Raw genomic sequence first — 27038 nt, 5'->3', positions numbered from 1 at the left:
ATTCTAAATTAATAGGCTTAAGACGTTATTTTTAGTTGAACTTCTTTCCACTAACCTTGCCACCAGGAAGGGAGAAAAATGACAGCTTTCAATATTGATTCAAGAAGGACCGATGGTTAGGTCAGACCAGGACTGCGTTTCCTCCCATTCTGCGCGTGCAGCAGCACTGGGAAAGCCTGTAAGAATGCTCTCCGACTCATTACTTCCCTGTGGCCTCTTCTCAGAAGCCAACAGCCGCCAGAGCCTGGACAGCTGGCAGTCAGCTCTCATAAAGCACTCAGCTCCGCACACCTCTCCCTTTCTCACTTCCTCCTGAGTCCTCCGGCCTTTCCACCCCGGACGACTTCTCTTCTGTGCATCTTCCCTTGTTGGAATTTCTTACTGATTTACAAAAAGGAGACCTCAAGCTGTCTTTGACATTGATATTGAATGGAAATAGGAGCCCACTGTAGCTCTCTGCTGAGGAAGCCAGCCCAGCGCCAACTGAGAGACAACTTTGAGTTCCCGCCCCGACCTCAAACTGTTGTTGCCTCTCCCACCCTCTCTGGTTCCTCAGTGGATATAGGGAAGGGCCCGGCAATTACTTAGCTCAAGAAAAAAAAAATGATTTCCCCTATGGGGTAGGATGGGAGCAGAAAAAACTTGAGAAAAGGTATAAGAAATCCTTTGTTTAAAAATAGTCCAGAATTTCTGCTTGGTATTTTCCTGATGTTTATTTATTGAAAAACCTGATTCCAGTTCCTCTTGAGTGTGAGGCGGACAGTGGAAAGGCTTGGCCTCACCCTGGAACCCGGCATGCATGCATCCAGCAGGTTGGTACTGAGCACCTCGGGGGCTTGGCCTAACCCTGGAACCCGGTGTGCATGCATCCAGCAGGTTGGTACTGAGCACCTCGCGGGCTTGGCCTCACTCTGGAACCCAGCGTGCATGCATCCAGCAGGTTGGTACTGAGCACCTCGGGGGCTTGGCCTGGGCACTGACTCACCGAGTCATCACTGGCCCTGATCCAGAAGTAGGGTCCTGGAAGCTCCCTGCTATGTGAGTCAGTGCCTGTTTAGTTGGTGTTATGGATTGAATGATTGTGTTCCCCCCAAATCCCTATGTTAAAGCAATAACCCCCAACCCCCAGTGTGATGGTATTTGGAGATGGGGCCTTTGAGTGATAGTTAGGGTAAATGAAGATAGGAGGATGGGGCCCTGGTCTGCTGATATTAGTACCCTTATAAAAAAAGGGAGACACTGGAGAGTTCTCTCTTTCTTCTCCTCCCCTCCCCTCCCATCTCTGCCCCTTCTCCCCTCTCCTTTCTTCTTCCTCTTCTTCTTCTTCTTCTTCTTCTTCTTCTTCTTCTTCTTCTTCTTCTTCTTCTTCTTCTTCTTCTTCTTCCTCCTCCTCTTCTTCTTCTTCTTCTTCTTCTTCTTCTTCTTCTTCTTCTTCTTCTTCTCCTTTTCTCTCTCTCTCTCTCCCTCTCTCTCTCTCTCAATGAGAAGGCAGACATCTGCAAGCCAGGAAGAGTGCCCAACTATCCCCAGGAATCCAATTGGCCATCACCTTGATATTGAACTTCTGTGCCTCCAGAACTGTGAGAAAATAAATTGCTGTTGTCATAGCCACTCAGTCTATGGAATTTTGTTATGGCAGCCTGAGCAGACTAAGGTTGTTGGGTACCCGGGAGGTGCCATGAGGGTGGGGTCCATGGGAACTTGGGAGTAGTGGCTAGTCACCAATAGGTACCGAAATATTTCACTATTTTAACAACTGGTAAAAATATACTGTTATATACCAGCACTGCTCATGGGGTTTACATTACAGAGGGAGCAGACTATACACAAAATAAGCAAAATAAATAATATATCAATGGTGTGATGTGCTGTGGAGGAAAACAAGGAAGAGGAGCGGATTAGGAAGCACCATGGGGCAGGGAGGAAAGAAGGAAAATGGCTTGTTCCTCGTCCTTTGAGGGCACTTTCCAGACATTGCACGTTACACTTAAAGCCCGTTGCTCAAAACTTAGTCACACAACCACACCTTGCTGCAAGGGAAGATGGGAAACCTGGCCTATTCTGCAAAGTTTCATTACTGATGACGCATAGAATGGATATTGGGGGACAGAAGGGGAACAACACCAATTACAGGCCAAATTGATAGCATGCGCCTCTTAATGTGATGCCCTGAGAAGAACTACAAAAACATGAGCATCACGAAGTACAAGAAAGGGTGGGGGGACTCTGCTAGAACACGGGGGACTAAAGGGAGGGGACAACGAACTGCAATTTGTCAGCCATGATTGGATCTTAAATTGAAAAAATTGAATATGGGTATATATTATGTAATATTATCATATCATTGTTAAGTTGAATGATATTGTAACAATGTAGACAAATGTTCAAGTTCTTAGGTGGTACACATTGAAATATTTAGGGGAGAAGTGTTATGACATAAGCAACTTATTTTCAAATAGTTCAGGACAAGAATGTGTATACATAGAGACAGAGGAAGTGAAACTACAGATGGGGCTAAATGCCTAACAACTGGTGGATCTGGGGGAAGGGTAGGTGGATGTGCATTGGAGGATTCTGTAAACTTCTCTGTAGTTTGATTTAAAACAAAAACAAAACATTGGCAAAGATGGTACAGAACCCTGGATGGGTTGGAGGGAGGACAGGGCCGGGCCCAAGCACGGCTGAATGCGGAGCTCCATCTCCTCAGCGGCTCTCGCCGCATCCATCAGCGCTTCTCTCTGCAGCCGGGGCTCTTTCTGTCTGGCTGCAGACAGGCTCAGACCAGGAGCAGGGCACAGTCCACTGGCCTCTCTAGATTCCCAGCCTCCCATCTAGTAACCAGAGAGGAAAGAAGTGCTCAACTCCGTGCTTCAGGCTCAAGAATCCCGGGAAGGGCCAGGACCCAGGCGTAGCTATTGACTCCAGGTCATGGGCAGGGGGCGGGGGGACTTCATAAAGGCAAAGGCACCAGGAGAGAGAATCACTTACAGCTGGTGGGGAGGAGGAGAGGAGCAGTGGAATCAGGTTGATTCATCACTTTCTTAGGTGACAGGAGAAGGTGAGGCCATTGCCTACAGGAGAGAAGATAAGAAGACAAGTTGGGTGTTCTATTTTGAACTGGTGAGTTCAGAAGCTCTGAGGGCATCTGGGGGGAGACATCTCACATATTGTTGGAAACAGTTCTGTAGCTCAGAAGAGCATTGGCCGTCCCAGGCGCTTGGTGACTGTGTGGGTGTGTCAGTGTCATCCCTGGTCCCACAGCTTAGCAGCAGAGCTTGTCCCTGTAACTGGGCCCCTGGGTGAGGGAGACCTGGCCAATCACAGGGGAGCAGAGGCCGGAGCCATGGAGAGTCATTGCATCCACATTTCTGTTCAATGCTTCAGCTTTCCCGACTCAGCCAGGGCTGCTCCTGGGCAGTGCTGAGCGAATGTTTGAACAGCATTTAGTTCCTAAGCCTGCAGTGGACTGAGCCCCGCAGGTTCAGAGCCTCCTGCCGGGGTAGGCAGCCCTCTCAGCTTCTCCTTCAAGCCCAGCTACCGCAGGAGCCACAGAGCCACTCAGAGCTCTGGCCTGGCTTTCCACAGACAGCTCCCTGCCAAGAAGTGTGTCACTGGGGGAAGGGAAATATAGCCAAAGTCCCAGGGGACTGGCCCCTTCTCCTAGCTTCCTCTCCAGGACACACAGGGCTCCTTTATTTGCTGTGGTCCTTTTCTCTTCTTATTCAGGGGAAGTTGAGCCTGTGTCTATCCCTGAAATCCAGAGTGAGTCAGGCATGGATTTGGATTCAGTTTCTCCATCCACCAAATGGGAATAATAGTGCCTCCTGGGAGGAAGTGGAAGCCAGTGAGCCAGCTCAGGTTAGGAGCTGGGCACAGAGCTTGGCGTGTGAGGGCTGGGAGACGTGTCAGCTGCTCTCTCCCCGGGAGAGTCCTCTCCTGATGCCGCTCAGCCCTCCCCTGGGGAGGTTTCTGGTCGCAGAACAGAAGAGATCCTTTCAAATTGGAGGCCCAACGATGCTGTAGGGAGGGAGGCTGGAGGAGGGCATGTGGGACTTCACTTGGGTAACTCCCAGGCAGAAGACTCTGGGGCTTTCCTATCATCTTCGCAGTAAATGGCCCATTTAGAAAGCTGAGTCACTGCCAGCCACTCAGCCTGTGGAGACAGGCAGAAACAGGAAACAAGGCAAACACCCTGCAGCACAGGCCTCACCCACTGGCCTGGGGTCCGCCTGGCTGTTCAGCTCTCAGAAGCACCTGGACAGGCTCAGGGTCTGCATGTTCCTGGACCAAGTTTACTCTCATCCCATTGATCCCTTTTCTTTGCTCCCAAATAGCCTCCTTGTTGTGGAGTTATACATTTACAAAGAAAGTGTGGCCTCCTCATGGCTTGCTCACAGAGGGTGCCAGGCCCGTACCTCCCCCCATTACCAAACTAAGTGGTCTGACATCTGAGTGAGAAGTAAGGCATCTACTGTGTCCCCAAAAGAACAGACCTGCCTGGCTGTCTCTGCTTATGCTGATCTCTATCATAAAAAGCAAATTCCTAGGAGGGTTTTCATACATTCAGGGGTCTGGGTGCCTGAGGTGCCGAATTCATGAAAGGCAGCCAAAAAAGAAGCAATGAGGGCAGCAGAGGTAGCAAAGAACAGCTGCACGAATGTGGCCATCAGTTCATCCAAGGCAAACCCTTGAAGAGGGATCAGGAGGGCACAGGCTTCCAATTGCTGATTTTATAGCCACTCAGCCCCCAACTGAATTCTGAGTCACCAATCAGGGCTGTTAAACCAGAGGGTCCCCATCCTGCCTCCAGCAGCCTAGTCAGTGCCAGTGCCCTGTAGGGGAGAGGGCGGCCCCATTGCACCATCTCCCGGTGTGCAGAGAAGTTTCCAACCCAAAGCAACATTTTTTGACAAAAGATTTTTATTGATTTCAGAGATGAAGGGAGAGAAAGAAAGATATAGAAACACCAATGATGAGAGAGAAGCACTGATCAGCTGCCTTCTGCAAACCCCCTACTGGGGATTGAGCCCGCAACCCCAGCACATGCCCTTGACTGGAATGGAACCTGGGACCCTTCAGTCTGCAGGCTGACAATCTATCCACTGAGTAAAACCAGCTAGGGCCAAAGCAACCTTAACACTCAACTACAGCTGCCCATAAAACAAGGCAAACCAGTTGCCCAGTGAAAACATTCTCAACTCTGGCCTCTCCCTCAGTAAACTTCTTGCAGGACCAAGTATGGGGCCCCAACTTGTCTGTGGCTTGAGGATCCAGCTCTCACTTGTGGGAGCTCTGAGTTGCAGGAGGTCCCGTTCCTGGGAAGTTCCTGGGCCCCCACAGCTTTGGGCATTAAGGTCCCAGTAAAGCATGGTGACCAGGGCAGTGATGGGATGGGGCTTCTATCAGTTGGTCAGTGGGGGCTGGTGGTAGGAGGGGTGGGAGGTGCCCATTCCTGTCTCCCAGGGGCTTAAGCTCCTCCCACTGCCCCCACATTAGGTGACCAGGGCTTCTTTGGGTGATACTGCTGGGTAGTGGGTCTCTGGTCCAACTATCAATAAGTAAAGAGTCTTCTGGAACCATAGACTCTTTTACCATCTACCATCCCTGAGAATTCCCAGGCCACACCCATCCACGATCCCCACAAGTCTTTCCATATTTTTGGTCCTCTTCCCCCTCTCTAAATCTCTCCCTCTCTTTATGGTGACATTCTCCTCCCCTTTCCTGCTACCCGAGGACTCAGGCCACCTTTCCTCCCATCACAGTGGTCAGCGGCCTGACTAGCAGGTGTCTCTCTGAATCTGTGGAGAACCCCGATGTGAGCATCACAGAGGCCCAGGCCTCTCCCTGAGGTGGGGGAAGGAGGAGACATTTTCTACTCCTTCCTAGTGAGTCATCTCCCCAACCTCCACCACCCACCACAGAAATTAAAGGGGGTAGGGGTAGTGCTTTTTTACAGAGAGAGAGAGAGAGAGAGAGAGAAAGAGAACAGGATGTCAGCTTACAATAAAACAAAGACTCAAGCAAATTATAACTAATAAGATTCAGCAAGTTTGCCAGATACAAGATCAGCCTGCACAAATCAACAGCATCTCTCCCACCCACAACAGCTACTAGAAAATATTACTAAAAAGAAATCTTCACAGTTGCAGTAAGGATCACAAAATATCTGAGCATTAACCCTAAAACTGCTATACAAATTTAAAAATTTAAGATGATCTGAATAAGTAGAGCACCTCCCATGCTTTTGGACAGGATGACCTAATATAGAATGCCTCATCTTGGATGGCTTTATTAAGACCTAATTGAATTAATGGCTAACCTACAGAGGCAGTGCAATTCCATTCAAAATTCCAAATTGGATTTCTTTTTGAGGAACTCAATACATCACTTAGGTAATATTATTTGTTTTTTCTTTTTATCTGTTGCACACAGTTTATTTAACAATAAAGAAATTAGTTGGTACTCTACCTGTAGTCATTGAATCTTCTTGTATTTTCATATCTATGGTAGTTTTAGCACTGGCATGATTGACACTAGACTTGCTTTTCCTCATTTCAAGTTTCACATAGAAGAAAGAATGCTCTTCTCTATTAACATTAGCATGGTCTAAGAGAGTGATCAGCCCTATTTTTTGTCTGTAACCAGTTTTATCAGAGAAACTAAGCAACATTTTCTACATCTGCCTGATAAGAGTTTGGCTTAAGCCAGTATGTATAGATGGATGTGTGGCGTGTGCGTGTGTACGCAGGAGCCAATTCCTATCATGAAGGGGCAACAATTCAATAACACCCAGAGTACATAATAGGAAAGAATCACCCCACAATGTCAGAAAGTCATCAGGATACATTATAAACTTGCATTATTTCAGGAATCAGTTTCTAAATATTATTTTTCTTCTCTTTTAAACATAAATGTTTAAAATCTTAAAAATACAAATAAAAAATATGCATATAATGAACTTGTTTTCCCATTCTAAAGGCATGAGTCACCAGCAATGACGCCCCAGAAAAAAAAATTTTTTTAAAACAAAAAGAGACCAGATATTTAAATCAACTGGTTTTTAACAAAAAATATGCTTTTTATTGTTTCTTTAAACAGCAATCTACCCTTCTGTTGCTTAAAGTAGCAGTTCCATCTAGGAATAAAACGAACCTAGCTGCTTGGATTTCAGTACAAAAGGCCCAAGAACATGAAAGGGAAAAATAGTGATTTTCTCACAAGGCTGCAAAACCTACACAAACTTTTCTAGGGTGTCTACTGTGGTGTCACCAACCAGGTACAGTTCACTGGGCAATGCACTGCTTTGGGGGTATTCAGCTGTGGTAGCATTGCATATTTGGGGTTCCACAAGTGTCACTGATCCACTGGGAGTCCTGGGTGGGGAGAACCAGTCTGCGGGGAGAGGTGGTGTGGTGAAGGCTGGGGCGTATCCATGGTGATGGGCTGGAATGTGGAGGCTGGGACTGGGGTCTGGAGACTGGACAGGGGCCAGAGCTCTCACCTGGCTACTGAGGGATGTGGCCATCTGCTGGCCAGGGAGGAGAGGCCTGTGGCTCTCTGAGAGCATGTGCTTCTGGGGCTCATGGGGTTTGTTAGGTCCGCGCTGACAGGAGACTGGTCAAAAGACGTTGTGAGAGTTTAGAAATTTTATTTATTTTTAAAAATATATTTTATTGATTTTTTACAGAGAGGAAGGGAGAGCGATAGAGAGTTAAAAACATCGATCAGTTGCCTCCTGCACAACACCTACTGGGGATGTGCCGTAACCAAGGTATATGCCAGGGGTCCTCAAACTTTTTAAACAGGGGCCCAGTTCACTGTCCCTCAGACTGTTGGAGGGCCGGACTATAGTTTAAAAAAAAACTATGAACAAATTCCTATGCACACAGCAGTGGCAAGAATACCCGGTGGGCCGGATAAATGTTTTCAGTGGGCCGCATGGGGCCCACGGGCCGTAGTTTGAGGACCCCTGGTATATGCTGTTGACTGGAATCAAACCTGGGACCTTTCAGTCTGCAGGCTGACACTCTATCCTCTGAGCCAAGCTGGTTAGGGCTAGAAATGGTATTATTAATACACACCAGCATATCCATTTCAGCAAGCAAGAGTAGGGAGGGCGGGATATTTATGTCTCGGTGTGGGTCGGATGGAGGTGCAGGCGGTTGCAGGAAGCTGGGTCAAGAGCTGCTTTTCTCAGCCGCTTACTTGTCACCTGTGACACCTGAAATGAGAATAACAGGAAAACAGCAGAGAGGACAGGAGCCTCAAGCGGGGACAATAGAAAACACTGAGCACAGGGGAGAAACTGAGGGCAGGGAAAGGTATAGAATTTGCCTGTTAGGTCCTAATAGGGTTTGGCTGGCCTGGGACCCAATCTGCTGCTGGATCTGCTGCTGCTGCATGGCTGCGGGTGGCATCAGCGTCCCTGAGGCTGCTGGAACTGGGCATGTCCTGCCAGGCCTGCAGCCATGCCAGCGCTGCCTTCCTGCTGCTGCTGCTGCTGCTGTTGCTGCTGCTGCTGCTGTTGCTCCGCAGCATCTCTCTGTGCTGTGGTTCATTCTCGCCACGATGGGGTTGGGCCTGGGTTCATGATGTTCAAGGCCTAGCCCTGGGGGTTCAGGCCTCCCATTGTTGCTGCTGCAGAGGGACAGCAGGTCGGGCCGCTGGTTTGCATGGCGTTCAGGTTCTGCAAGCCGGGCTGCAGGCTGGGCTGGAGCTGAAGGTTAGTGGGCTTCCCCGTGGACACGGGTGGGGCTAAGTTCAGGCTGAGCTGAAGAAGCTGACTAGTCACATGCTTACAGGCCAGGGCTGGGACTGAGTCGGAGGCTGTGGTGTCTGGGGTGTGTTGGGCTGCTGTGGGAGTGTCCAGGGTGGTGCTCAAGGAGGGGATGGCAGGCGGCTGAGGCACGTGACGGGAGTTCATGGTGGCATCCGCTGGCGCATGAGCTACCCCTGCGGCAGGCGGTTCCCAATCCGCTGCTGGCGGCGCCGGAGCCGCTGCTTGCGGAGCTTCTGTTTGATGTTGAGGCAGAAGAGAACGGGGCATGGGTTTTCTTGGCAGTGTAGGGCATGGTAGATGCAACGGAGGCTTAGGTCCTGGCACACTGGGCAGCCTCCATTGGCCTTGCGCTGGCAGCGCTTGGTGTGCCGCACAACAAGGTTCATCTTCCGGCAGAGGGTCCTCGAGCAGTTGGCGTCACCGCACTGGCAAGCGTGCTCCAGGGACTGGATCCTCTGCAGGAAGGACCGGCGGGTTTGCACCATGATCCGGATGCGCAGCAGGATGCCCAGGCGCCGAGACTCCCGCTGGTTACCGCTCTCATCGCCCTCCTTGGCCTCTTCATCCAGGCCCAGCCCCACCTTCACCATCTCGTGGATGTGGCCCTTGGTGTTGTAGCAGTTGATGCAAAGGTCGGAGTCCTCGCACCGATAACAGAACCAGCCTGTCTCCACCCGCTGCTTGCACTCAGTGCAGGTGAGGACACACCAGTCCTGGCCCTGGCTGTGCATCTCCACCGACATCGCTAGGGAACCTAGGAAAGAAGAGCAGAGAGGACAGACTTGTTCAGTCAAATACCTTCAAAACCACAGAAATACATGCAAACTTACCTTCTCAGGGGTCAAGCCACCAGTTACGGTTTTATTGGGCTATTTGCTACATCGGAACCAGTGCCCCCAAGGAACAACACTGCACCTGGAGGTCCCTGTGTGACCAGAATGAACTACAAAACAGTGGGTCCGTGGGGAGAAGGCACTTGCTGTTCCACAGGCCGCATATGGGAGTTGCCTCCGAAAGTCAGCGGCAGCTACACAGGCCTGCGTGTGAGACACAGGAGGCGGACGCACAAAACGGAGGCAGGCGGTGCACAAAGCCCAGGGCCCGTCCCTTCCCACTGAACACTGTGGTGTCGCTACTGAGAAGACCAGCTCCCGCCGCCAGCAGAGCTGCACTGCGAGCTCAGGGGATGCACTCAGGCTGAGACCAAACATCAGGGACTCCACCAAACAGCCCCATTCTCAGCATCCAGCAACTTTACCTCCACGAGTCCACGCAGACCTTCAGCTCCCTACACTGTTAGGTCTGATCAAACCACCTCAGCGACACCCCCTCCCCGGGAAACTGTCCCGTAGATCATTTGGCAACTGACCGTCCCTTCCGCTCAGACCACAGTCCCTTTGCTCAGACCAGTCACTTTCGGTCCCTTCCTTGCCCAGGGTCCTGACCGGCCCAGAGAATTTCCCGCAGGAAAAGCCCCTGTAGAGCCCTTTGAACCCTCTGCCTCCCCCGTCCCTGGGTGCTGGCACCATTTGGGGGCTGAGCCCATCTGCTTTCGAGATGACTTAATAAATTCATAATTTCTTACCACTTTCGGCCTCGTGCTGCTCCTCCTTCGCTCCTTCAGCGACCCTCATAAATTCCTAAAAGCATTTTTTTAAAAAAAGAAAAATTGAACAAAATTATGGCATAACCTCCTGGTTCCTCTTAGCTGCCTAAAGACAAATACCGGGAAGCGCTCCGCCCCCTTCCCGCCTCCGTCCCCTTTGCTGCCTCCGCCCCTTCCCCGCCTCCACCCGCTTCCCCGCCTCCGCCTCCTTCCCCGCCTCCTTCCCCGCCTCCGTCCCCTTTGCTGCCTCCGCCCCTTCCCCGCCTCCACCCCCTTCCCCGCCTCCGCCCCCTTTCCCGCCTCCGCCCCCTTTCTCGCCTCCGCCCCCTTCCGGTCCCCCCTCACCTCACTCTCCCCGCGCGGGGATTTCCGGAAGGACGTGTCCTCCTCCCAGATCCTTGGACAACAGATTTGGGTTTGTTCTCCGGTTGGGACAACAGGCAGAGACGTTTGCAGTGACGAGGAAGGAGGTGGAAGCTCATGCAGGGCTGACTTGCCCTGGTTCACCCCCTGATAAGTGGTGGAGCAGTTACAGAGAATTCAGTTGGGTTGGACGAAAACAAAACCAGACGTGGAGGATAAGTACTGGCCTATGGACTCATTTTGTGAAATAATGTTGATTTCATGTCATTTGTTAAATGAATCCATCAGACCGATTGTCCCAATTATGCCCCGATTAATTAATTATCTGTCTAGACCTAGTGGGACAAACGCAGGTGACAGGAGTCAGCAATCACGGCCTATGCCCTGGTGCTTCAATGTCTAGACAGCTGAGCCGAACCGGAACACATGAACACACGAGACAGAATCAGTGTGCAATCACTCGGGGTTTACTTACCTACTCCTAGTGGGTCCTAGGCTCCAGCAAAGGCCCCCCGCGATGCACACCGAAAGACGGACGATGCAGACGGAGACAGACAGGCGGCCGCACTTGGTTCAGGCCCCCACAGCAGAGCATCAGTCAGGGGCTTGTCCCACGGAGCGACGTGGAGTCCTCCTCTCACCAGGCAGGAGCCGGCGACTGAAGAAAATCTGTTGCTTATGCAGCCAGTGGCCAACAACGTGTGTCTCATCCGTGTGGGCCTTTGCTAGGAGCAGGGTGTGTACGCTTCAAGGGCTTTAGCAGTGGTTCTCACCTTGGCTGCACATTAGAATCACCTGGGAATCTTTTTAAAATCCTGACTTCTGGGCCTCATCCTCCGGAAATTCTGTTTCTTTGTTACTAATGTTGTGGCCCCACCCCATAACAAAGAAACAGAATTTCCGGAGGATGAGGCCCAGAAATCAGGATTTTAAAAAGATTCCCAGGTGATTCTAATGTGCAGCCAAGGTGGAGAACCACTGGCTCAGGGTATTCACATCCAGGTAGTGGGGCGTTCACCACGTTGTGGAAGTGACCCAGGACTGGGGTCTTCACACAGCAAACATTTCACACATTAATCACTTCACACCGTAAGTATTTCCACACATTACAGGGTTTCCTTATGACCATAACGTTATTATAACACTGCTGTGATACAATTGACTGTAGATTTGGGAAAACTCGGGTTTGTGTTTACATGTAGGCACACATTGCAGACATACTTCAGTAGGAAAGCCCTTTCTAAAGCATATTGAAACGAAAATAATCACATTTTCCAAAAGTTTAATGGTGCTTGATAGGGTTTACATAGAAGTAGGCAATTAACTTTAGTCCTGTTGGCATTCCAGTGCAGTTGCCAAGCAGTTCAAGCTTCTGGTTTCTAGATGTGCTTAGATTTCTAGAGGAAAATAAGTAAATGGAGGCATCTCCTAGAAGAAAAATCCAAATTGCCATTCAATTATAATATTAGAAAAACAGAAATGATCTCACTAAAATAAGGCATAACAATCAGATCTTATCAATTCTGTTTCCACTCTCTTTGCCTACTTGTCACTCATTCAGCATTTCTATAAAATAACACCCTTTCCTCTTGCTTTTAGCAGGAGTTGTCTAGGTTGTGCTGTATTAACGAGCAAACACCAAATAACGAAGGCTTGTAGCTTGATCATTGTTGAAGCTAAGTAATGGTATAGCAATTTTGAAATATTATTGTCTTTGCTTTTATATAGGGGTGTTTTTTTTTTGTAATAAACAGTTTTTAAGCCTCTATGGCTTAAAACAACAGAACTTTGTTTTTTGCTCACACTACATGTCCATCATGGATCACTGAGGTCTCTACTCCTCTACTGCACTCTGTCCTCAGTGAGAGACACGGGCCAGCAAGCTGTCACCATCAGGAGTGTTGCTGGTTACACGTGGAGTGAAGGACCATGCAGGAGCCATGTGCTGGATCTTAAGGCTTTGTGAGGAAGTAAACTATCATGGTGTTCTCCTTTCATTGGCAAAGGAAGGCTCATGGCCACACTTAACTTCAGGGGCTTAGAAACTATGATCCTACTATGTGTCAGGAGGAGTAAAACTGGATCTAGTTGGTGAAAAGGACTAATACTTGTCACAGCCCTGAAGAGATGTGAATGTGGGAGTTGAAGGCCAAAAGGTGCTTTTAATTTTTCCTAATAGATCTCACGCTAAAACAAAAACACTCAGCTTTCTCATTTGGGATAAAACAGTCAAAATTATAGCAAGTTGGACAGTCCCATAGTGTCAGGAACAGCTTATCTGTCTCTACGTTTCCAATGCAGAGAGTCCTGTCCTGTCTTTATCAGGCACTAACATAAGATTTGCTGAACTAAAGGAAGGGGGGAGGGGGAGGGAGAGGGCAGGGGGCAGGGACAAGCTGTGTGCATTACCCAGCATCCCTTAGAGCGCCCATTACTCATCTTGCTTCTTACTTTACCAAATTCTGTCTCGCCCTGGCTGGTATGGCTCAGTGGATGGAGCATCGGCCTGTGGACTGAAGAGTCCCCGTTTCGATTCTGGCCAAGGGCACATGCCTGGGTTGCGGGCTCCGTCCCTAGTAGAGGGCGTGCAGGAAGGCAGCCAATCAATGATTCTCTCTCATCACTGATCTCTCTCTCTCTCTCTCTCTCCCTTCCTCTCTGAAATCAATATATATATATTCTCTCGTGACATCCCCAGGCAGAGCGTGGAGGGCCTGGTGCTTTTCTAGTTCACTGGGTTATGGAGGCTGTTCTGTGTGGCCAGGATTTCTCAGCCGAGAGCCTTGAGCTTGAACTCACCAATGTCAGGAGCTCCAGGAGGGAGCCTCAGGATCATCCTCCCCCAATACTGCATCTTCCAGGTGAGGAAACTGAACCCCAAAGAAAGTAACCACTTCTATTTAGGACTATATGGCCTCCCGAGACCCTGTGTCTTAACATTCTCCATGCTTATGTCTGAATTAACTTTGCAACCTGGGTATCCTGGGCCCAGTCATGTGCTTTCTCTGTCTCTCTCTTTACTATGTTAGCCATGCTGTGAATTGCCATGTGCTCAGGCAAACGAGAGAGAGAGAGAGAGAGAGAGAGAGAGAGAGAGCTATTTAAATAGTGCTGGCAATTCTGCCTGCTATTCCACTAAATGAAGGAAGGAGAATATGCTGCTCCCAGTCGGTCTTGCTCTCCGGCCCCTCCTGTGTGTGATGATTAGCAAGGCTTTGTGTAGTTCTAACACAGTCCCTAGATACAGGCCAACTCTTCACCTGGGGCTCTGAACAGACACTACATATTCTGTCTCAAAACTCGAGGAAAAGCTGGTCCATCAAATGCAACAAAAAATGGAATCATGGTCTCCAACGTGGCAACTTCTGAAAGGATTTCCGAGGGTAATTGAAACTCTTCTCACTGTCTTAGGCCCTAAGCTGGGTGTGATGTGCCTATGCCCTAATCATGGCCCACACGGGAGACAGGCTGACAAGAAAGGACACATTCAGAGCAGGGCCAGGTTGAAGTCACCCTGTGGTGGCCTCTTGCTGAACAGTCTTATGGGCAAGGGAGTAAGGAGAGAATGAAAACATCACTGAACTATAAAATCATTAAAATATTGAAGAATTTAAAGACTTAATGACTCAGCAAAGATGGAAACGGTAGAAACGCAGAGCTCAGTCATTAGAAATGTGTTTTGCACACCACGTTCACCCTCCGTGAAAATGGGGGAGAAATACATTTAGGGTAAGATTGCCACAGTTGCCCAAGCGGGTGGGGTAGAAAAGTGGTCCTGAGCGCCCAATGAGACAAAAGCTTTCAGGTGCTCCCATTGCCTTTCTGAAGCTGCCACCATTTGAAGCTGTTGCCAATTCACCACTCCAGGGACTGCCGACTGTGCAAGATGCAGAAGCATTTGCTGAGAGAGATCCACTCACCGGGAAGAGGCCAGGAAGAGACGGGCTTGTGGAAGCATCAGGAGGAAAGGCAGCTGGAGAAATGTGTAGGCAGCAACACAAGGGAAGCGACGTGCCAGAGAGCACATTAGTCTCCTACCCATGCAAGGTGCTGTCTTCTTACCCATCCTTAGTTACGCACTGTGTTCACTTGCTGGGGCTGCCAAAACCAAGTATCAGATACCGGGGTGGGGGGTGGGGGGGTGGGGGCTTAGCCAACAGACATGTTTTCTCTCATTTCTGGAGGTTGGAAGTCCCAGATCAGGTGTTGGCAGGTTGGTTTCTTCTGAGGCTTCTCTCCTTGGCCTGTAGACGGCTTCCTTCTTTCTCTGTCTTCACTCGTCTTTCCGTTGGGCCAGCTGTGCCCACATCTCATCTTCTTCAAAGGACACCCATCTTTTTTGGTGTAGGGCCAACCCTCAGGAGCTCCTGTTAAACTTAATCACTGCGCTGAAAGCCTTATCTCCAAGTCACTCACCTGCTGAGGTACTGGGAGTTAGGACTTCAACATATAAATTTGGGAGGCAGGGGAGACACACTTTAGCCCATCAGTCACTAGATGATTATAATACATCAAAAAGGGAGGCTGAGAGGTTTCTTTCCTTCACAGAGAAGATGAAAAGGTCATGGTGTATGGGGTGGCTTCTGCCTTTTAAGCTGTTTGATTGCCTGAAACTCCAACAATGAAATCCTGTTGCCAAACTGCTGGGACAGTGAGAGGACAAAAGCCAGGGCTGTTGGCCATGGACCAGGCATGTGATCTTCAGCCAAGCCTCAGTTTCCTCATCTGTGAAACACGGTAATTAGGTCCCGATTGGTTGTAATGATTGGCACTCCAACTTGCTTCTGTGAGCTTTCCCATGTGGCAGAAACAAGAAAGCTGACACCTCCATTCTGGTTCTGAATGCCATCCCCAGCTCAATGCACTGTGTGAGATGGGAGGACAGCAATGAAGGCGAGGCCACTTTTCTGTTGCCATTTCTGTTGTCCAGGTGAATCACATAAAAAGGAAGGAGGAGGCTGGAATTAGGGTGCTAGGGTCTCATAACCAGGCTGAAGGTCTTGCAGAGCAGTCACTGTGAGGAAGTAGCAGCAGAGCAGTGCCCTGGGAACCCTTCCTTAAGACATGCTGCAAAATGTGAAAAAGTGCCTAGCTGCACTGCTGTAATAACAATTCTAATGCCTGTCAATAAGGGCCTGACTGAGTAAGCAGTGGCATATGCACACACACACAGTGGAATCCTATATAATATATAATAAGGGTCATATGCAAATTGACCTTAAGGGCTGAACAACTGGAACAAATGACCAGTCACTATGAGGTGCACTGACTATGAGTGGGCAGACACTTAACACAGGAACTGTCCCCTGGTAGTCAGTGTGCTTCCACAGGGGGAGCACCACTCAGTCAGAAACCGGCTCATGGCTGGCCAGTGCAGCTGCAGTGGTGGGAGCCTCTCCTGCCTCCGTGGCAGCACTAAGGATGTCTGACTAATGGCTTAGGCCCTCTCACCACGGGGAGTGGGCCTAAGCCGTTAGTCGGACATCCCCCAAGGGCTCCCAGGCTACCAGAGGGATGTCTGACTGCCAGCTTAGGCCTGATCCACCAGGGAGGGGTGCAGAGCTCCCTGCCAAGAAGTATGTCCCTGGGGGAAGGGAAATATAGCCAAAGGCCCAGGGGACTGGCCCCTTCTCCTAGCTTCCTCTCCAGGACACACAGTTCTCCCTTTCTTTGCTGTGATCCTTTTTGCCTGTGTCTATCCCTGAGATCCAGAGTGAGTTTTGGATTTGATTTTCTCCACCTATCAAATAGGAATAAGAGTGCAGCTGCCTCCTGGGAGGAAGTGGAAGCCAGTGAGTCAGCTCAGGTTAGGAGCTGGGCACAGAGCTTGGCATGTGGGGGCTGGGGGACAAGGCGAACACCCAGCAACACGGGCCGCACCCACAGGCCTGGGGTCGGCCTGGCTGTTCAGCTCTCAGAAGCACCAGGACAGACTCAGGGTCTGCATGATCCTGGACCAAGTTTACTCTCATCCCATTGATCCCTTTTCTTTGCTCCCAAATAGCCTCCTTGTTTTGGAGTTATACATTTACAAAGAAAGTGTGGCCTCCTCATGGCTTGCTCACAAAGGGTGCCAGGCCTGTACCTCCCTCCACTTCCAAACTAAGTGGTCTGATATCTGAGTGAGAACTGAGTCATCTACTGTGTCCCCGCAAGAATAGACCTGTCTGGAGAAACCAAGATGGCGGCATAGGTAAACACTGGAAATTTCTGCCTTGCACAACCACTTCAAAAATACAACTAAAAGACAAAATGGACATCATCCAGAACCACAGGAAGCCTGGCTGAGTGGAAATTCTACAACTAGAAGGAAAGAGAAAAGCACGCTGAGACTCAGAGGAGGTGCAGAAGTAAAGTGCAGAGGTATGTAGGTGCATGGGGAAAGGGCTGGCAACTGAGGGCGAGGTTGTCTCTTTCAATCAGGAGGGAGTCTCAAGCTCCCGACTGCTCTGAACTCCAGTTCCAGGTGAGTCTCTGGGGACCCAGACTCACATGGGGAGAAACTGAACTGTCTTGCATCAGTCGGAACTGGAGGGCGGTTTTCTCTCAGAGGTGCTTGCAGTGACTACCAGGGAACACTGAGATGCCGGGCATCTTAGGTAGGACTGAGGAGCAGCCATAGCTGTTTGCTCCACCCTATTGATCCCCTGAGACCCTGCCCCACCCAAGCTGTGCTCAGAGTCTTTTGCATCTGAAAGGCTTGGCCCTTTGCAATCTGAAAATTACCTCACAAACTGCACCTGGGCCAGAAAGACCCAGAGCTTCCAAAAGAAGGCCTAAGGCCCCACAGCAGCTTGCATTGCTTCATAGCTGGGCCTCATCTGGGCACCTCCAAACCCCAAACAAAGAAGAGGCATCTCCAGATCTCTCCATAGCTCCTACTGCAGCTGTGGGCAAACTACGACCCGAGGGCCGGATCCGGCCCTTTTGAAATGAATAATGATGTTTACTTTGAATTTATATTAGTTCACACAAACACTCCATCTATGCTTTTGTTCCAGCCCTCCGGTCCAGTTTAAGAACCCATTGTGGCCCTCGAGTCAAAAAGTTTGCCCACCCCTGTCCTACTGGGTAGCCTCAGGCAGAGGCTAAATTAGCACCTCCTTAGAAATCTAAGAGCCAGTGTACCCAGTGGTCAGAGTCGGACCATTCACCCTTGCCCCAGAAGGGTGTCTCCAGCACAGAAGTTCTCCCACCGCAGACACAGCTGATTCTAACAGCCAATCAGCCTGGAGGTCAATTCCTCCCAGTGATACCTACAACAATCAAGGCTTAACTACAACAAGACTGTGCACAAAGCCCACAAAGGGGTGCACCAAGAGTGTCCACCTCAGGTAATTGGGGAGACTGAGCCACTGGGCCCTATAGGACACCTAGCACACAAAGCCACTCTATCAACACAGGGAAGCATAAAAAATGTGGACACAAAGAAACAGGTCACAAATGACAGAAATGGAGGAAAGCAAACGACTGGACATAGAGTTCAAAACCACACTTATAAGGTTTTTCAAGAATTTTCTAGAAACCGCCAATAAATTTAGCGAGATCCTCGATAAATCTAGTGAGACTCTCGAGGATATGAACAAGGACCAACTAGAAATTAAGCATACACTGACTGAAATAAAGAATATTATAAAGAGATCCAAGAGCAGAATAGAGGATTGCAAGAATCAAGTCAAAGATTTGAAATACAAAGAAGCAAAAAACACCCAACTGGAAAAACAAAAAGAAAAAAGAATCCAAAAATATGAAGATAGTGTAAGGAGCCTCTGGGACAGCTTCAAGCATACCAACATCCGAATTATGGGGGTGCCAGAAGAAGAGAGAGAGCAAGATATTGAAAACCTTTTTGAAGAAATAATGACAGAAAACTTCCCTTACTTGGTGAAAGAAATAGACTTACAAGTCCAGGAAGCGCAGAGAACCCCAAACAAAAGGAATCCAAAGAGGACCACACCAAGACACATCATCATTAAAATGCCAAGAGCAAAAGACAAAGAGAGAATCTTAAAAGCAGCAAGAGAAAGAAAGTCAGTTACCTACAAGGGAGTACCCATACAACTGTCAGCTGATTTCTCAACAGAAACTTTGCAGGCCAGAAGGGAGTGGCAAGAAATATTCAAAGTGATGAATAGCAAGAACCTACAACCAAGAGTACTTTACCCAGCAAAGCTATCATTCAGAATTGAAGGTCAGATAAAGAGCTTCACAGATAAGAAAAAGCTAAAGGAGTTCATCACCACCAAACCAGTATTATATGAAATGCTGAAAGGTATCCTTTAAGAAGAGGAAGAAGAAGAAAAAGGTAAAGATACAAATTATGAACAACAAATACACATCTATCAACAAGTGAATCTAAAAATCAAGTGAATAAATAATCTGATGAACAGAATAAACTGGTGAATATAATAGAATCAGGGGCATAGAAAGGGAGTGGACTGACTATTCTCTGGGGAAAGGGGTGTGGGGAGTGCAGGAAGAGATTGGACAAAAATCGTACACCTATAGATGAGGACAGTGGCGGAGGGGGGGGGGGGGGGGGCTAAGGGCAGAGGGTGTGGTGGGAACTGGGTGGAGGGGAGCTATGGGGGGGGGAGGAACAACTGTAATAATCTGAACAATAAAGGTTTAATTTAAATTTAAAAAAGATTATTATTAATTTCAGAGATGAAGTGAGAGAAAGAAAGATATAGCAACATCAATGATAGAGAATCATTGATCGGCTGCCTCCAGCACACCCCCTACTGGTGATCGAGCCCGAACCCCCAGCGTGTGCCCTTTCCTGGAAACCAACCTGAGACCCTTCAGTCTGCAGGCTGATGCTCTATCCATTGACTCAAACCAGCTAGGGCCAAAGCAACAGTAACACTCAACTACAGCTGCCATTAAAAAAGGAAAACCAGTTGCCCAGTGAAAACATTCTCAACTCTGGCCTCTCCCTCAGTAAAACTTCTTGTCAGAACCAAGTGTGGGGCCCCAACTTGTCTGTGGCTTGAGGATCCAGCTCTCACTTGTGGGAGCTCTGAGATGCAGGAGGTTCCGTTCCTGGGAAGTTCCTGGACCCCCACAGCTTTGGGCATTAAGGTCCCAGCAAAGCATGGTGACCAGGACAGTGATGGGATGGGGCTTCTATCAGTTGGTCAGTGTGGGCTGGTGGTGGGAGGTGCCCATTCCTGTCTCCCAGGGGCTTAAGCTCCTCCCACTGCCCCACATTAGGTGACCAGGGCTTCTTTGGGTGATACTGCTGGGTAGTGGGTCTCTGATCCAACTATCAATAAGTAAAGAGTCTTCTGGAACCATAGACTCTTTTACCATCTACCATCCCTGAGAATTCCCAGTCCCCAAACCAACCCCAATCCACCGAAGTCCCTCTCAGGAGTCGTATCCTTTTCTTGATACTCCCCCCTCTAAATCCTCCCTCTCTTTTTGGTGACCTTCTCCTCCCCTTTCCTGCTACCAGAGGACTTAGGCCACCTTTCCTCCCATCACAGTGGTCAGCAGCCTGACTAGCAGGTGTCTCTCGGAATCTGTGGAGAACCCCGATGTGAGCATCACAGAGGCCCAGGCCTCTCCCTGAGGTGGGGGGAGGAGGAGACATTTTCTACTCCTTCCTAATGAGTCATCTCCCCAACCTCCACCACCCACCATAGAAATTAAATGGGGTGGGGGAGTGCTGAGAGAGAGAGAGAGAGAGAGAGAGAACAAGATGTCAGCTTACAATAAAACAAAGACTTAAGCAAATTATAATAAGATTCAGCAAGTTTGCCAGATACAAGATCAGCCTGCACAAATCAACAGCATCTCTCCCACCCACAACAGCTACTAGAAAATATTATTAAAAAGAAATCATTCACAGTAGCAATAAGGATCACAAAATATCTGGGCATTAACCCTAAAACTGCTATAGAAATTTTAAAATCCAAGATGATCTGAATAAGCAGAGCACTTCCCATGCTTTTGTACTGAATGACCTAATATAGAATGCCTCATCTTGGATGGCTTTATTAAGACCTAATTGAATTAATGATTAACCTACAGAGGCAGTGCAATTCCATTCACAATTCCAAATTGGATTTCTTTTTTTAAAAATTAATTAATTTATTGATTTAATATATTTCTTTATTGATTTCAGAGAGGAAGGGAGGAGAGATAGAAACATCAATGATGAGAATCATTGATTGGCTGCCTCCTGCACACCCCCTACTGGGGAACAAGCCCACAACTCAGGCATGTGCCCTAGGCCAGAACCAAACCTGGGACTCTTCAGTCCGAAGGCTGACGCTCTATCCACTGAGCCAAGCCGGCTAGGGCTGGATTTCTTTTTGAGGAACTCAGTACATCATTAAGGTATAGTTATTTGGTTTTTCTTTGTGTATTGCACTCAGTTTATTTAACAATATAAGATATGAGTTGGTAATTTACTATAGTGATTGAGTCTTCTTGTATTTTCATATCTATGGTAATTATAGCACTGGCATGATTGACACTAGACTTGCTTTCCTCAAGTTTCACATAGAAGAAAGAATGCTCTTCTCTATTAACATTAGCATGGTCTAAGAGAGTGATCATCCCTATTTTTGTCTGAAATCAGTTTTATCAGAGAAACTAAGCAACATTTTCAACATCTTTGACAAGAGTTTGGCTTAAGCCAGAATGTATAGATGGATGTGTGGTGTGTGTGGGTGAGTGTGTGTGTACGCTGGAGCAAATTCCTATCATCCACGGTCAATAATTTGAGAACACCCCGAGTAAAGAATAGAAAAAAAATCTCCCCACAATGTCAGAAAGTCGTCAGGATACATTATAAGCTTGCATTATTTCAGGAAGCAGTTTCTAAATATTATTTTTCTTCTCTTTTAAACATAAATGTTTAAAATCTTAAGAATATGGATATAATGAACTTTCTTTCCTATTAAGAAAGCATGAGTCACCATCAATTATCCCCTCACAGGAACAAAAAATTTTTTAAGGAAGCAAAAAGAGAGACATTTAAATCAACTGGTTTTAAACAAAAACATATTTTTATTGTTTCTTTGAAAAGCAATCGACCCTTCTGTGGCTTGGAAGTAACAGTTCCATCTAGGAATAAAAACAGCCTAGATTCTTGAATTTCAGTACAAATGGTCGAAGAACATTGAACAAAAAAGTGATTTTCTCACAATGCTACAAAACCTACACAAACTTTTCTAGGGTGTCTATTGTGGTGTCACCGATCAGGGACAGCTCACTGGGCAATACACTCCTGTGGGGGTATTCAGCTGTGGTAGCCTTGTATATTTGGGGTTTCTCAAGTGTCCCTGATCTATGGAGCTGGCCACGGTATCTGGGAGTCCTGGGTGGGGAGAACCAGTCTCGGGGGAGAGGTGGTGTGGTGAAGGCTGGGGCGTATCCGTGGTGATGGACTGGAATGTGGAGGCTGGGACTGGAGTCTAGAGACGGAACAGGGGCCTGATATCTCACCTGGCTACTGAGGGATATGGCCATCTGCTGGCCAGGGAGGAGAGGCCTGTGGCTCTCTGAGAGCATGTGCTGCTGGGGCTTATGGGGTGTGTTAGGTCCATGCTGACAGCAGACAGGTCAAAAGACGTTGTGAGCATTTAGAAATCTTATTTTTTTAATTTAAAAAATACAGTGGGGCCTTGAATTACGAGTGTCCCGACTAACGAGTTTTTCGAGATATGAGCTGTCTCTTGGCCAATTTTTTGCTTTGAGTTGCAAGCTAAAATTCGGGTTACGAGCCAGCTTCAGATACCCCACCGCTAGTTGGCGCAGCAAACCTCACAGTGAACGCCACAACATCAGCCCAGCATCATTGTCTCACTCGTTCACTTTAAGATTTGACATACGAGTAATTTGAGTTATGAGCTCCATCATAGAACGAATTAAATTCGTAAGTCAAGGCCCCACTGTATATATTATTGATTTTTTTTTTTACAGAGAGGAAGGGAGAGGGATAGAGAGTTAGAAACATCAATGAGAGAAAAACGTTAATCAGCTGCCTCCTGCACATCCTACTGGAGATGTGCCTGAAACCAAGGTATATGCTGCTGACCAGAATTGAACCTGGGACCCTTCAGTCTCCAGGCTGACACTCTATCCACTGAGCCAAGCCGGTTAGGGCTAGAAATGGTATTATTAATACACACCAGCATATCCATTTCAGCAAGCAAGAGTAGGGAGGGCGGGATATTTATGTCTCGTTGTGGGTCAGATGGAGGTGCAGGCGGTTGCAGGAAGCTGGGTCTAGCGTTGCTTTTCTCAGCTGCTTACTTGTCACCTGTGACACCTGAAATGAGAATAACAGGAAACGGCAGAGAAGACAGGAGCCTCAAGCGGGGACAATAGAAAGTACTGAGCACAGGGGAGAAACTGAGGGCAGGGAAAGGTACAGAATATGCCTGTTAGGCCCTAACACGGTTTGGCTGGCCTGGGACCCAATCTGCTGCTGGATCTGCTGCTGCTGCGTGGCTGCGGGTGGCATCAGCGTCCCTGAGGCTGCTGGAACTGGGCATGTCCTGCCAGGTCTGCAGCCATGCCAGCGCTGCCTTCCTGCTGCTCTGCTGCTGCTGCTGTTGCTCCTGCTGTTGCTCCCGCTGCTGCTGCTCCGCGGCATCTCTCTGTGCTGTGGTTCATTCTCACCACGCTGGGGTTGCGCCCCGGGTACATGATGTTCAAGGCCTGGCCCTGGTGGTTCAGGCCTCCCATTGCTGCTGCTGCAGAGGGACAGCAGGTCGGGGCCCGCTGGCTTGCATGGCGTTCAGGTTCTGCAAGCCGGGCTGCAGGCTGGGCTGGAGCTAAGGTTAGTGGGCTTCGCCGTGGACACGGGTGGGGCTAAGTTCAGGCCGAGCTGAAGAAGCCGGCTAGTCACATGCTTACAGGCTGGGGCTGGGGCTGAGTCGGAGGCTGTGGTGTCTGGGGTGTGTTGGGCTGCTGTGGGGGTGTCCAGGGTGGTGCTCGAGGAGGGGATGGCAGACGGCTGAGGCACGTGACGGGAGTTCATGGTGGCATCCGCTGGCGCATGAGCTACCCCTGCGGCAGGCGCTTCCCAATCCGCTGCTGGCGGCGCCAGAGCCGCAGCTCAGGGAGCTTTCGCTTGATGTTGAGGCAGAAGGGAACGGGGCATGGGTTTTCTTGGCAGTGTCTGGCATGGTAGCAGCAAAGGGCGATTAGCTGCTTGCACCTTGGGCAGTCTCCATTGGTTTTGCGCCGGCAGTGTTTGGTGTGCAGCACAGCATGCTTCATCTTCAGGCAGGACTTCAGCCAGCAGTAGGCGTCGCGGCACTGGCAGGCGTGCACCAGAGACCGGATGCAGCCCTGGATGGCCTGGCGCCGAGACTCCAGGGGGCTCCTGAACTGCATCTCCCCCTGGTTGCCGCCCTCATCGCCCTCCTCGGCCTCTTCATCCAGGCCCAGCCCCACCTTCACCATCTCGTGGGTGTGGCCCTTGGTGTTGTAGCAGTTGATGCAAAGGTCGTAGTCCTGGCACCCGGGGCAGTGCCAGCCTGTCTCCACCCGCTGCTTGCACTCAGTGCAGGTGAGGACACGGCGGTCCTGGCCCTGGCTGTGCATCTCCACCGACATCGCTAGGGAACCTAGGAAAGAAGAGCAGAGAGAACAGACTTGTTCAGTCAAATACCTTCAAAACCACAGAAATACATGCAAACTTACCTTCTCAGGGGTCAAGACACCAGTTACGGTTTTGTTGGGCTATTTGCTGCCACATTCCCTTTCTCAGACCAGACACCGTCCCTCCAGACTCGCCCGGAGAATCCCCGCTGAAGAACAGCCCCCTCGAGTCCTTAAAAACTCTGACCCCCGATCTCTGGGTGCGGCACCATTTAGGGGCTCAGCCCATCTACTTTCTAGATGACCTCATACATTTTTCTTTACCTCTTTCGGCCTCGTGCTATTCTTCCTTCGCTCCTACAACGACCCTTACAAATTCCTAAAAAAGCTTTAAGAAGAAAAGAAAACTATGCCTTAACTTTCGTTTTCTCTTAGCTGCCTAAAGACAGAAATCCGGAAGCGGTCTGCACCCTTTGCTGCCTCCGCCCCTTTCCCGCCTCCGCTCTCCCCGCGCCTCCCCCGCCCCCCCCCCCCCCGCCCCCCGCGCGCGGGGATCTCCAGAAGGACTTGTTTTCCTCCCAGATCCTTGGACAACAGATTTGGGTTTGTTCTCCGGTTGGGACAACAGGCAGAGACGTTTGCAGGGACGAGGATGGAGACGGAAGCTCTGGTTCACCCCCTGATAAGTGGTGGAGCAGTTACAGAGAATTCAGTTGAGTTGGACGAAAACAAAACCAGACATGGGGGATAAGTACTGGCCTATGGACTCATTTTGTGAAATAATATTGATTTCATTTCATTTGTTAAATGAATCCATCAGACCAATTGTCCCAATTATGCCCCGATTAATTATCTGTCCAGGGGTGGGCAAACTTTTTGACTCCAGGGCCACAATGGGTTCTTAAACTGGACCGGAGGGCCGGAACAAAAGCATGGATGGAGTGTTTGTGTGAACTAATATAAATTCAAAGTAAACATCATTACATAAAAGGGTACGGTCTTTTTTTTTTTTAGTTTTATTCATTTCAAACGGGCCGGATCCAGCCCGCGGGCCGTAGTTTGCCCACGGCTGGTAGACTTAGTGGGACAAACGCAGGTGACAGGAGTCAGCAATCACGGCCTATGCCCTGGTGCTTCAATGTCTAGACAGCTGAGCCGAACCGGAACACATGAACACACGAGACAGAATCAGTGTGCAATCACTCAGGGTTTACTTACCTACTCCTAGTGGGTCCTAGGCTCCAGCAAAGGCCCCCCGCGATGCACACGGAAAGACGGACGATGCAGACGGAGACAGACAGGCGGCCGCACTTGGTTCAGGCCCCCACAGCAGAGCATCAGTCAGGGGCTTGTCCCACGGAGCGACGTGGAGTCCTCCTCTCACCAGGCAGGAGCCGGCGACTGAAGAAAATCTGTTGCTTATGCAGCCAGTGGCCAACAACTTGTGTCTCATCCGTGTGGGCCTTTGCTAGGAGCAGGGTGTGTAGGCTTCAAGGGCTTTAGCAGTGGTTCTCACCTTGGCTGCACATTAGAATCACCTGGGAATCTTTTTAAAATCCTGACTTCTGGGCCTCATCCTCCGGAAATTCTGTTTCTTTGTTACTTAATGTTGTGGCCCCACCCCATAACAAAGAAACAGAATTTCCGGAGGATGAGGCCCAGAAATCAGGATTTTAAAAAGATTCCCAGGTAATTCTAATGTGCAGCCAAGGTGGAGAACCACTGGCTCAGGGTATTCACATCCAGGTAGTGGGGCGTTCACCACGTTGTGGAAGTGACCCAGGACTGGGGTCTTCACACAGCAAACATTTCACACATTAATCACTTCACACCGTAAGTATTTCCACACATTACAGGGTTTCCTTATGACCATAACGTTATTATAACACTGCTGTGATACAATTGACTAGATTTGGAAAAACTCGGGTTTGTGTTTACATGTAGGCACACATTGCAGACATACTTCAGTAGGAAAGCTCTTTCTAAAGCATATTAAAACGAAAATAATCACATTTTCCAACAGTTTAATGGTGCTTGTTAGGGTTTATGCGGAAGTAGGCAATTAACTTTAGTCCTGTTGCATTCCCAGTGCAGTTGCCAAGCAGTTTGAGCTTCTGGTTTCTAGATGTGCTTAGATTTCTAGAGGAAAATAAGTAACATGGAGGCATCTCCTAGAAGAAAAATCCAAATTGCCATTCAATTATAATATTAGAAAAACAGAAATGACCTCACTAAAAAATAAGGCATAACAACCAGATCTCATCAATTCTGTTTCCACTCTCTTTGCCTACTTGTCACTCATTCAGCATTTCTATAAAATAACACCCTTTCCTCTTGCTTTTAGCAAGAGTTGTCTAGGTTGTACTGTATTAACGAGCAAACTCCAAATAACGGAGGCTTATAGCTTGATCATTGTTGAAGCTAAGTAATGGGTATAGCAATTTTGATATATTATTGTCTCTGCTTTTATATAGGGTGGTTTTTTTTTTTTTTTGTAATAAACAGTTTTTAAGCCTCCATGGCTTAAAACAACAGATTTTGTTTTTTGCTCACACTACATGTCCATCATGGATCAGTGAGGTCTCTACTCCTCTACTGCACTCTGTCCTCAGTGAGAGACACAGGCCAGCAAGCTGTCACCATCAGGAGTGTTGCTGGTTACACGTGGAGTAAAGGACCATGCAGGAGCCATGTGCTGGATCTTAAGGCTTTGTGAGGAAGTAA

At 48.8% G+C, this 27038-nt stretch overlaps 1 protein-coding gene and 1 pseudogene across 1 annotated transcript; both read right to left on the bottom strand.

Moving 5' to 3' along the window:
- Positions 1 to 7111: 7111 nt before the first annotated feature.
- On the bottom strand, positions 7112 to 10506 carry LOC139002789 (histone lysine acetyltransferase CREBBP-like). The gene is made up of 2 exons (XM_070403917.1): positions 10365 to 10506; positions 7112 to 9533 (listed from the first exon to the last, which is right to left on the bottom strand). The coding sequence occupies exons 1-2, from the start codon at positions 10411 to 10413 to the stop codon at positions 8947 to 8949; spliced, it is 636 nt and encodes a 211-aa protein (XP_070260018.1). The 5' UTR covers positions 10414 to 10506; the 3' UTR covers positions 7112 to 8946.
- An 11236-nt stretch (positions 10507 to 21742) lies between these two features.
- Positions 21743 to 24773, bottom strand: LOC139013835 (histone lysine acetyltransferase CREBBP pseudogene; annotated as a pseudogene).
- Between the last annotated feature and the right edge of the window lie 2265 nt (positions 24774 to 27038).

Source organism: Myotis yumanensis, unplaced genomic scaffold, assembly GCF_028538775.1.
Source record: "Myotis yumanensis isolate MYYU_CA2020_CCGP unplaced genomic scaffold, mMyoYum1.0.hap1 SCAF_1, whole genome shotgun sequence".
In the NCBI taxonomy this organism is placed as follows: Eukaryota; Metazoa; Chordata; class Mammalia; order Chiroptera; family Vespertilionidae; genus Myotis; species Myotis yumanensis.
Note: the sequence above shows the minus strand (reverse complement) of the source record. Positions and strands in the feature narration are given on the sequence as shown.